Genomic DNA, 12,477 nt, shown 5'->3' on the forward strand with positions numbered 1-12,477 from the left:
GAGCAAAATAGCAATTCATAGAGTGCACTGTATCAGGTTAAATTAACGAGTCCCTATCCCAACAAAATCAACCACTTAGTATGATACTACAAGACCAAGAATTGGCTAAATCTTTCAAACTCAACGCTTTGAGGGGTTCATTAGGGTCAACAGGTTGATTTCGGATTAGGTATTTCGGGTCGGTTTGAAATTGGGCTTTTTGTCTTTATCCTTTTTTTGCATAATTGTAAATCCTATTCACACAAAAGTTTGAAACTATTGAGATAATTATGGGATTTCATTTGTTTATATGGCAAGCATATATGATGGGATAAGATTTGCAAATTAATTGCTGTCATATCTCGTATTTCTTATATTTGCTTGCCATATAAACAAATGAAATCCCATAATTATCTCAATAGAAACCATTACTATCAATGTATTACTAATTAAATTGACCTTTTTGATGTCATCTATCACTAAGGACTAACATCTGATAAAACAAATTACAAGCTATCAAAAGAATTGCAATAAATTTTATTATATTTCTTTTGGGTAGATATCGAAGAATCATTCCAATGAAGAGCAATGCCACTATAGGTATGAATTTGAATATGATCGGACTAGAATGATTTTGATCCAAACCATTAGTTTGTTGCTTGTCGATTTTACCTTGATCAAGAGCAGAAAAATATGGTTTGATAGAGAAAAAAGAGCTTAAAAGCAAGTTACTTAGCTTGAGGAGGCATGTGGATGAAAGGACAGGTAGGAGAAATAGAAGGAGAGTATCATGAGAAAGTTTAAAAAGTAAATTTATGTAGTATGTTTTTTTTTTTTTTTTTTTTTATGCATAAATGTTGTAATTTGTTCTAGTAAATGAGTATTATTTAAATTTTGTCGTATTTTTAACATTATTTTTCCTATATTACTTTGATTGTTTGTTTTATGTATTTGGAATAAATACACTTCTCTAAGCTAAACTAATCTATATAGGCAATGCATAATTCAAGGTGGAATGATTCGTCATCGAAACCCTCAAGTATTTATAATTCAAACAAAATATAATTTAAAAATTATCAAAAAAAAATCCAACTTTCACTTCTCTGCCGCGAATAATCCCATATTAAATTGACATTAATAATCCAATCTTTTGCTTGTCTACTGTGAATAATCTCATCTTTAGATTATTTTCTAATAATTCATCATTTGACCTTAGTTCGTTGTGAATAATTCAACCTATGTCTTAGTTTGTTAGCAGCATACCATATTATCATCTATTTAGTAATATGGTATGTTGTGGACAAATATTTGACAAAGGTTAGATTATTAGAAAACAATCCAAAGATGAGATTATTCATAGCGGATGGGTGAAAGGTTGGATTGTTAATGTTAATTTTTCTTATTATCTAATAATCCAACCTTTAATATGTATTTGCTCCCAACATACCAAAGATATGAACCACAGGCCTACTCCTCCCCTTCTACACGTAAAACATATTAAAAATGCTTGTTCAAAAATGAAATAAAATTTGACAAGATCGATACGATGTTAAGAATTTTGATGAACCATAACGTTTACAATGAACAAACAAATGTTTGACGGAAAAGATAATAATTGCAAAATGACACAATAATTTAAGAAGGTTCACCCAATGACTGCTACATCCTCCGTGGTGTGCAGTTGCTTGTTTATATTATTTCAATGGAGTAAAACACTCTTACAAATGAAGTATTACAATTGAGTAAGAGACAAAACAAACAAAGGCTATGTGTTTGGCTTAGGGGTTGTGTTTGATGTGTTTGGATGAATAAACGAGCTCATTATTTATAGTACTAATTACATTCAATGAGATTACAACCTTAATATTGAGTATTAACCACTTTGAAACTGCTCCAAGAAGTTAAAGGGACAAAAACAGAACCCTATGAATCGTCAGAAGATTCGCTCGACCGGAACAGAGGCTCGCTCGATCGAGCAACTTGGTCGAGCGGGCTACAGGCAGCTTCTAAATACATTTTGTTTGTTCGCTTGACCCACCCAAGAGCTCGTTCGGTCGAGCGACCTTTAGTGTGTTTTCTGACATTTTTGCTCGACTAAGTATAGTAGGGCATCTTCAATCAAACATTTACACTTCTTCATTAAGTCCCTTAACTCCCATAGTTAAGTCATATAACTTCATAAATTAATCAAGCTCTTAAACTCCATCATAAACCACAAACATTAAGTTACTCACTTAAAATACCAATTAACTTACTCCATACGATTCCATCCCACGAGTTCACACATGAATGCACAATCAATTTGTACACTCAAGTCACCATAAATCTCAACAAAAAATAATCAATAGGTTAAATTATTCATAGCAGATATCGGATGAGCAAAAGATTAAATTATTTTTGACAATTTGTTTTATAATAAATATAATATAAATATATATACAACAATATGTATGTACAATATTAATGTACTCAATGTAGTAATCTAATCCAAATCACCATCGTGTACCATGTCTAATTGTGATAGTATACTAGGCCTCTTACGATCGTAAAACGCGGTGATATGACTATTAGACAATTGCAGCCTGCGAGAACCCTGCATCATCGTGGGAATATGACGATTCCAACTCGTCCAAATGAACGTCAGATGGTGGAGAGCAGCTTTGCCCTTCGCCAACAAGTTCGACAGGTTCAACAGTAGGTTGTGCCGGCTTTTGAAGCTCAGGAATGAAGTGTTGGAACTATGATCCTAAGAATTTTCCCAGTGCAATCGCCTTGACTAGGTACTCCTAACCGGAGCGAATGATGGATACCACGCCTTGCGCCTGCAATCAAATAATTTAAATAATCATAAGTAATGAAAATGTTGAAGAATACTTTTAAAACGGGTCATTGAAGATGCGACTACCTCGTGGTGTCATCCATGGACAAATGAAGGATATGAACCACGACAGAAGTAGGTGCGTCTGCCTTTTCAATGGACGCAGTATGTGGTAGCAGGCTAGCAGCTCCGACATCTGTGTAACACCCTACTATTTTAAGCAGTTAATATACTACTTTAAGCACTTAATATATTTAATATTAGGGAAATTCTATGTGGTGACCTTGAGTTTTGGCTCTCCCACATGATGGACAAACGTTTTTTTTATCTGCATGGTAACCCTAAGTTTATAACTTTTACACTTGATAGACAAAACGTTAAGGTTTTGTTAAATATACATTATCCATCACAACGACTATTTTTCATTAAAACAAATTCCCCCAATCATCCTTATGGGGCACTTTTCAAAAATATCTTGAAAGTGAGTACTTAATTTAACAAAGAACTTAACATTTTTGTTTTCTAGTACATGAAAATTTTGAAAGCTCGAGGTAAAAAAAAAAAGGATCTTAAAGAACAAAGTGACTTATATATCTTTTATTGCTGTGGAGAGATTTTTTTACACTTTTCATAACTGAATCACCTTTATATACAATCTTCAAAGTATAAAAAGAAGGTAGAAAAAAGTAGGATCTCATTAAATTACAGTTTTATATGAAAATTCAGCAGATGAATAAAGAATGAGCTAGGCATATACATAAACTCAATTCAGTTTGAATGGTGGCATGCTTCCTACTCATGTAGCTGAAATTGGCCATCAAAATTTACCATCAACTTATTGAGTTTCTTGTTGCTTATCCTTTGTGGAAACACTCTTGTATCCTTATTGGAGCTGCACATGAAAATGTTTACGAATAAGATGCAAGCTCACTTGTTTGATTTCTGTGTGAAATGACTTTATCCCCTTTCATTTGACATGTTTTTCAAGACATATATTAAAGTCTTAATATCTCTAACGATGCATAACTAAAAATTATAAAAAATTGCTATTAATAATCCTTATGTTGAGACGGATCAAATAAGATCCACTTGACTATGTTTTAACTTATGGATTAAGAATAAAATACAAATTAAAAGTGAACTGTGAATAGTGTAAAAAAATCAAATGGGAAAAAGTCACTGAAACAGAGGTAGTGCTATTTTTGTATGGTAATTATGTTTACCTTTGAGGTGGAGTGGACATGAATTTGGCGGCAAGATTTACAGCTTCTTCGTGGCAGTTGATGACATGGTTGAAGCATAGGTAACGACCATACGATGCAACTTCTTCAAATACACAAATGTGGGCGTCCACCAAAAACTGAAGGTCTACGGCCACAAGAACTCCATGCTCATACATCTCAGCTGCGCCTTTAAGGTATGCAGGAAGATGATTAGGATTTATGTGCTTGTTATTAGCAGTTGCTGGGAGAATAGTAGGCTTATCATCTAACAACAGCCCTCCATTAACTGCAACCATATTCACCCCTCTGTCCATTGCGAGTGCCCATGCTGCCTTCTCTGCTAGTGTTTTTGACAGCGCATGCCATAGCTGTTACAGTTCACAAAACTTAATTAGAACTCTTGTAGGTGGCTGTTAGGCCGTCACAACTCATCACATAACTTCTGGGTGGGGCCACTTGTATGGGATATAACCATAGACACCTGTGCGATCGGGCCCACAAACCCACGAATAATGAGCGTTGACTTGCATGTCCATAACCCTCTATTTTAGTAATGTGGGGTTTTCTTCACATGTGAAGTATTTCTAATATTGGCAATGTTGTTGAACTCATGTTTCAGAAAAAATGCAAAATGAATTAAGTAGATGAACATGGAAAGGCAACTTCTATAGATGTTTGTGATGAGGTGGTTATTAGGCTGTTTAGTTTTAGTCATATTTGATTAATCATTCATTCAGCCCTGTTTTAGGCTGTGCTGAGATTTGGTGACCGAAACGTGGAAACATTCGGGTTTTAGATAACTTATTTCAGGATTAATTTTGGTTTCTGGTTGAATATGTGTGTGTGTACCTTGAACTTTTTACAGAAGTTGATATCGCTCCAGCTTCTTTCATCAACATCATCACATGACGATAAAGAAGAGCCATTACGACTAGCTGGCCAAACGACAGCAGTGGCAGAAGAAGTGAAGATAACCTTCTCCATGGTAGGCGTCTGTGCGCATGCTTCCAGAACATTATGTGCGGCTCTTACCTCTATTTCCGCCATATATTCCTGTATAATAAGTACCATTCCAAAAGTAGCCTAGGTATCAGATACAGAAGAACCATATATATTGCTGTATAGTAGCACGTAATAGCATCATGAATAGCAGCTTACATCATAAAGAGGATGGTCGAGTGGGGGTTCAAATGTGTAGAACAAGGCAGAGCAACCAGTAAGAGTGCGAAGGATACTGTGATAATCCAATAGATCAGTTTGAAAGATGTTAAGGTTTTTGTTATATTCACTGATACCCTGCACAATCTTGTTGTGCAACTCCCCTGTAGACCAAAACATAGTTGTTTAAGATGACTATCATGAATTATGCTGCAGGCCATTTAATAGGAGTACTCTTTAGATGCTACTCTTGCAAGAAAAATGTCGTACTATTCTTTGTTTATGGGTCGCAAATGTAGTACGGTAGGCCTGTTGAAACGTCGGAATTGAGTTATTTTCGATTCGATTAATTTTGAATCCTTTGAATCGGGTCAAATCTAAGGACTTTAATAAAAAATATATATTATAAGTTAATTTTTTTAGAAAATATTGTTAAATAAAAAAAATTGATTGAATAGTTACAATAAAGTAGTGTTAAATTAAAATTTTAAAAAACACAAAAAGTATTATTAATTTCGACTAAAAAGGATGATGTGGAATGTGGTTCTGAAAATTCTAACATGAAACTGTAAACGGATCAAAATAATCGGGTTTGATCCCCTTTTTTCTGATTTTTTTAGGTATTGTCGTTTTTGTGTCACATGTCAAAATTATCGAGATATGAATCATTAATTTCTAATTGGATTTTGAGTTAATTTAGAGTCGGGTTAAAATTTAGGAGGTCTAAGTGTCAAGTACAATAAAGTAAAAATAAAAAAGTGAATAAACATTATTAAAAGGTACACTATTTTATAGAAAATTGTGTATGTAGATAAAATAAAAAATAAATGATATTTGTGGATTAGATGAAAATAAAGATATTTGAATAGTGTCCTTTTAAAATGAGATAAATTTAAAGCAATGGAGACTGGAGTCGTAGAGAGTGGAGACTCCGAGACAGCGGCATGTAATACTTCTATGTCCATTCGTCATCAAATAACAAATAATACTTCCTCTGTTTTCATTTTTTCTTTCTATTTTTTTTTGTCGCGAATCATAATTCAAATTAATAGTCAAATAATTTAATTTGTGAGTTTTTTTAATATTCTAAAAATTTAATATCTAGAAAGTATATATATTGAGACGAATTTATCAAGATCCCACCAGAATATGTTTTTTCGAATAGATAGATGAGAAATGATAATTAAAGTGTGACATTAAAATCCGTAAATTCTATTTGAGAAGAATGTATGAAAAAGGAGGGAGTAGTATGTATTTTATTTACAGAGTCTTAAATGAGACAGTCTCACGGTGAGATAATATCTATCGCACTAGCTCATGTAAATTTAGTGTGATAAAGTAATCACTTATAATCTTAAACTGATCAATTAGAAAAACAAACTAATTGTATGAGTCTGTCTCATGATGAGATGGTCTCATATAAGACGATTTGTTTTTAGTTTATTATAATTACTAATTTTTTTATTTAACTTTTGTAAATTACTTAGTTTTACTAAATTAATATATATATATATATATATATATATATATATATATATATATATATATATATATATATATATATATATATGTATATATATATATATATGTATATATGTATATATATGTATATATATATATATGTATATATGTATATATATGTATATGTATATGTATATATATATATGTATATGTATATGTATATATATATGTATATGTATATGTATATATATATGTATATGTATATGTATATATATATGTATATGTATATGTATATATATATATATGTATATATATATGTATATATGTATATATGTATATATGTATATATATATGTATATATATATATATGTATATATATATATATGTATATATATATATATGTATATATATATATATGTATATATATATATATATTTGTTAGTTTAGTTAAATAATTTTCTATTATACTTATTTCTTAGAAATGTTCAAAACAAATCTAATCTTTCTATATTTAATGAAATTTATAACCGAATTCGAAATGACCCGATATTAAAAATAAATTATTAATTGTGTTAAATTCAACATAGACATAAGATTCGATTTTAAACCGATCTAAAACAGTTAGCCCAAATACTATCCAAATGAACGCCTCTATTATTTCCTCTTGGCAAACAAAGAATTGGTCGATTATAGATTATTTTATACTAGGACATTATTATTATATACTCCTAATACTCTGTAGAGAGTAATGTCTATTTAACTAAAAAAAACTCTAAAATAAATAATTAAATAGGAAAATTCAAAGAAATGAAGTAATATTGTTCAATAATGAGAATGATCAATCATTATCGGACAGCAAACAATTGAAGTTCCCTAATTTTCCAAATACAGATGTTTTTGGCATTATTTGTCTGAATTTAGTCACGACATTACCAATTCAAATATATGGATGTAGAAATATGATTTAGTATCAGTTTTAATGAATAATTAATTCCAAGCAATAATTGAATAAGATTCAACAAAAAAAAGGAAAAGAAAAAAGAAAGCAAAAAACGAACCTTGGGAAAGGGAATGGGAATGGGATTGAAAAACAGCATGAACAAGGTAGCCTCTACGCAAGAGGGAATGAACAAGCTGAAACCCAAGTGAAGAAGAAGCATCCATTACACAAACAGTAGTAGTAGTATTTTCCTTGAGATTCATTGTCTTTTGAAAATGAGGAATCAGATTCTGGAGAATTCCCGAAAGAGAAAGTATTAAGCTGAAGTTAGGATTGATTACCGACACGCAAGACTGATGAAGAGAGAAGCTATAGCTTGCCTAATTATATACAGATCTTATTTCTATTGCTTATTATTGGTAAGTTTGTAGTTAGATTGGTTGGGAGACTGGTAGTTTGGAAGAAAACGGAAAATGACAACATAAGCCATAAAACTATACCTTTATATATTTCTTTTTCTTTTTTTTTATAATTAAAATTGATATATTTATAATTTAGAAATAATTAATATTATTATCACTATCTGTTTATCTCAATCACAAATCCCACCAGTGACCAACAAATACAATCGTAGAGTCTTGTAATTCCTCTGCCACAAGAGCAAATGGACTTGTAATTTCGATAATAATCAACTATGGTCACCGCCTCGTCTCGTGTTCGGCTTTCCTCTCTAAATTGAACTCATCGTACAGCACGACACCTATTTTTTCTTAAATATTTCTCTACCAAAACTTGGCCGAGACCGTCTCAAAATGAGACCTAGAGTAGGCCGACCGTCTCAAAATGAGACCTAGAGTAGGCCGGTCTAGTTTCACGCGCGTGTATGGCACCCATCACTTCCCTCCAAGTTTCTGTTTTTTTATTTTTTGATCAAAATTCAAATGTTTAATTGATTTGACGATACAATTCAGTATCATCATTATTTGCTTCAGTTATTTCTTTCCTTTCATAACTTTCTTCATTAAAAACTTTTCATTTTCTCTCATTCCTCCATTTTCGCGTTCTTCTTTTATTGTTGTGTACTGGTAATCTTCTGGTTGATTTTCTTTCTTTTTTATGTTTTTGCATGTCTAGATTGTGTTTTATATTTTCGTCTTTGTTTTTTTGTGGATTTTTTATTTGTTGTTTTCATCATTTTGTTATTTTCGTGTTTATTTCGTTTTTATTTTTGTTTTTGTATGTCGATTTTGTATTTTTTCTTCGTTTTCATCTCTGTTTTAGATGTTTTTTAGGGTTTATTTTTTCACGGTTTTTTTGTAAGTTCTCGTTTTTTTAAACAATCACTACAAGAAAACTTGTTTTTAGCAACAGAAAAAGTCGTTGCTAAAAACCTGATTTCGTTGCTAAAAATGTTTTTTGCAACGAATTCCGTTGTTGCGGGTACAGCCGTAGCTAAAGGTTTTAGCAACGACTATGGTGGTTGCAAAAGGTATCTGTTTTTTGCAACGAGATCTATTGTTGCAAAAAAAAATGTCGTTGCAATTCCTTCAAACGTTTTTAGCAACAAAAAAGCTCGTTGCCAAATTTCCTGCATTTTTAGCTACAACTATTTTCGTTGTTAAATTTCTATTTTTCACAACAATTTAAGTTGTTGCAATACATGATAGTCAATCTTTTGCAACGACTTTACTGTATGAAAAACAATAAAGTAAAATTTGTTATTAATGTTTTTAGCAACAACTATTACCATTGCAAAAAACATACACATTTTTCGCAACAACTATTACCGTTGCAAAAAACCTGACACATTTTTCGCAACAACTATTACCGTTGCAAAAAACATACACATTTTTCGCAACAACTATTACCGTTGCAAAAAACCTGACACATTTTTCGCAACAACTATTACCGTTGCAAAAAACATACACATTTTTCGCAACAACTTTTACCGTTACAAAAAACCTTCAAACATTTTTCGCAACAACTATTTATCTTTTGAAACAACCTACAATTAACTAGACAATTAAAATAATAAATAATTTAAAACCAACTAAACTAATATCACCGATTATCATTATATATTAATTCGTATCCCAAAATATCACACGTCCCAAATATTATCGTGTGTCAAAAATATACGTAATTTATATACATGTAACGGATTGGATAACCAATTTTCCAACATAATTCTCCAACCATACACAAGTTTTTATGCAAAAATTTACAAGTGATAGGCACTTTGAAAAAGTCCAAAAATATACAAGTGCACATATAGCTACTTCATAACCCAAAACATCGCGCATTCAAAATGCTTGTAGCTATCACCAACTTCGTCATTGAGTACAAAAAATTTCCAATGAAGATATGTTTCCCTACACCAAATAATTTTGTTAGTTATTAAGAATCAAATGAGCCCCAATATTGAGTATTCACAATCAAACCATACCTACACTTTTTGTTGAGACATAATAAGCAAAGCATTTAGCATATTCACTAACAAAAGCATTACGTGTATAGGGAAAGCATTTAGAATTTACCATCAAATTCACAATTGGACTAAAATATGAATATTACCCGAAATTTGGAGTTTGGAGTTTGGACAAGTTTAACTCCTTCAATAAGACCTAAATAGTACATCTTACCTAATTCCACAAATCAACCCCTCTCAAATGATAATCTCATTGTGCAAATAAGTATGCAGCAATTTAATTTTTTCTAGCATATAAGCCAAGACATAACTTTTACAACTCATGGAACTTTATCACTTTCCAGATCAAGAGGAAGCAACTAAATGTCATGGCTTGATATACTTCATAGCCATAGCAATACATACAATAAGATTTTCGCTTCTATCATTAAAAAACATGCATTGCACCCCAGCAAATAATACCATTTACAAGTCATGAGCACCAATTCACAAAACAAATGCAATCCTAGTGATGACTAAACACTGCCTTATAATGGTTTGTTGATACAAAAGGGCCTCTCACACCAATTATCAACAATTTAAACATATGCATAACAAACCAACCCTTTTTGAAAGGAAAATGGAGCAAAGACCAATATTACCTATGCCTTGCAAGCATTTCATCTCGTGTTTCTTGATTTGCTGCAGACGCATTCTCAACATTTTCTTGAGTGGAAACAACCTTTATTTCAGTGCTATCCTCCATTATTTTACCTGTTCAACAAAGTTAATAAGAAACACAAGATATGAGATCATGATTGAAACTAAAAAAAGAATATGATTGAAATTTGAAACTATGATAGGTGACGAAAATAAGGTCTCTTAATACAAAACCATTGCCAACAGTATATAGTGATCTCACAAAAGTATCATAAAAAATGTGAGCAAGAAATGTCAGCTAGCTCGCGGAACCTTTATTTAGAATTTTAACTCTGATATATTTCAGTATGTGAGCTTTTCGGTTTTCATATAACATGTTAAACTATAATTTATGCAGAAAGTTGTAGTTCCATGACATCTTATTTACTAGGAGTATATCAAAATTTACAGTTAATTTTAATGAAGGCACAATGCAATAATATTTACAGGCCATCCAAAAATCAACCTTCTACTTGATGCCTCTCCCCTAACAGCATACATTGATACAACGAAGCGAAACCCACAAGGTATCGATGACTAGGGGAAACAAAGAAATGATGTGTGATGCAGAAAATAGACAACCAGTACAATACCAATATGATAAGATAAATCGAGCCATTCTAGTTTTCCTTGATCATTCTTACGAGTGTACAGCTAAAAGATTGCGAAATGAGAATTCAGAAAATCCAGCATCAAGGGTAAACCCTAAAAGAAGGATAGAAGCCTACATTTATGTCAAAGATAAAATATGTAACTGATTAAATTTACATTTCCGAAGTAACATTTTATCAATAGTTAAAATATTAGACCACTAAAAAAATAGTGGAATCACCTCTGTAGTTTGCTCTTCCAACATTTTATCAAAAATGGGAATGATCCAATCCTCAAATTTGCAGTAGTTCTCATTTGGAACCAATAAATTACCAATACGATTCAATCCTTTGGAGCGCAACTGAGCTCCAGGTAAAGAAAAATCACCTTTGAATGTAGGAGCCAGGCATTTAACAAGATCCTCTTCTACACCACCAGCAGTTGTTACAACAACATCAACCTGAGGATGTGCAAATAAAAAATATAGAGTGCAAATATTATGTTTGTTAAAGCGCAAGAGAAAAGAAAATAAACAAATTCTTGTCTGTATACATGGTCACGACGACGTTAAAGAGACAAATAATTGATGTAATCCCAACTATCAAAAGACAAATAATTCTGCAGTAGCTACAATCCAATGACCACCTACACTGCAATATGAAATAACACCCAAACGGTCAAACAATTAAGAGTGAGAGTGTGAAAACTGATTTCCTTTTACTACAGATTTGAGGTAAAACCTAAGAACACTTTGCATCTTACAGATTCCCTAAACACAGGATCTTTCTCTTCCTCACTGCAATCTTCAGTAATTATCTCGTTTGTCAGTCGCCAATTTAGCTAAAACCACACATCATTCAAATGATTACCAGCAAATGATCAGAACAGCACATGAAAGATAAAAGTATACTTCAATTTGAAAATCAAGCTAACCATTTCATTTACAACATCAATAGCTTCTCCGAGATTAGATGCTTGAAAACCTGTAGAGATAAATGATTTCAAAAGCTTAGGATAGTTTACTCTTTGATTAAAGTCATAACCCTCAATCTTAATGCATTTTCCTTCGAGGTTTTCTGACTCTTTGAACACTACAGAGCGAACTGATGCCATAATATCATTCTCCATTTTGGTACTCCTAAATCCGACAGTAGAAATTATACAAATCAATTTCTCCTCATTAGATGTAACATCCTTCAAC

At 31.8% G+C, this 12,477-nt stretch overlaps 2 protein-coding genes across 5 annotated transcripts; both read right to left on the reverse strand.

The window, feature by feature from the left end:
* Positions 1-2,232: 2,232 nt before the first annotated feature.
* On the reverse strand, positions 2,233-8,067 carry LOC130825877 (cinnamoyl-CoA reductase 1-like). Of its 4 annotated transcripts, none has more exons than XM_057691336.1 (7): positions 7,698-8,067; positions 5,179-5,342; positions 4,870-5,073; positions 4,021-4,388; positions 3,626-3,689; positions 2,885-2,993; positions 2,233-2,801 (listed from the first exon to the last, which is right to left on the reverse strand). In XM_057691336.1, the coding sequence occupies exons 1-7, from the start codon at positions 7,840-7,842 to the stop codon at positions 2,698-2,700; spliced, it is 1,158 nt and encodes a 385-aa protein (XP_057547319.1). In that variant the 5' UTR covers positions 7,843-8,067; the 3' UTR covers positions 2,233-2,697. The 4 variants fall into 4 exon arrangements, with proteins under 4 accessions (XP_057547319.1, XP_057547313.1, XP_057547325.1 ...); XM_057691330.1 differs by having other exon boundaries at positions 2,885-3,005; XM_057691342.1 differs by lacking the exon at positions 2,233-2,801 and having other exon boundaries at positions 2,892-3,008; positions 3,555-3,689; positions 7,698-8,064.
* Positions 8,068-9,854: 1,787 nt separating this feature from the next.
* Positions 9,855-12,404, reverse strand: LOC130808788 (deoxyhypusine synthase-like). The gene is made up of 8 exons (XM_057674282.1): positions 12,210-12,404; positions 12,001-12,116; positions 11,518-11,815; positions 11,338-11,409; positions 11,133-11,222; positions 10,959-11,028; positions 10,649-10,760; positions 9,855-9,951 (listed from the first exon to the last, which is right to left on the reverse strand). Exons 1-8 carry the CDS (start codon positions 12,402-12,404, stop codon positions 9,855-9,857), a joined length of 1,050 nt encoding a protein of 349 aa, XP_057530265.1.
* Between the last annotated feature and the right edge of the window lie 73 nt (positions 12,405-12,477).

The sequence above is a fragment of the Amaranthus tricolor genome, chromosome 1 (assembly GCF_026212465.1).
Source record: "Amaranthus tricolor cultivar Red isolate AtriRed21 chromosome 1, ASM2621246v1, whole genome shotgun sequence".
NCBI classification, from domain to species: Eukaryota; Viridiplantae; Streptophyta; class Magnoliopsida; order Caryophyllales; family Amaranthaceae; genus Amaranthus; species Amaranthus tricolor.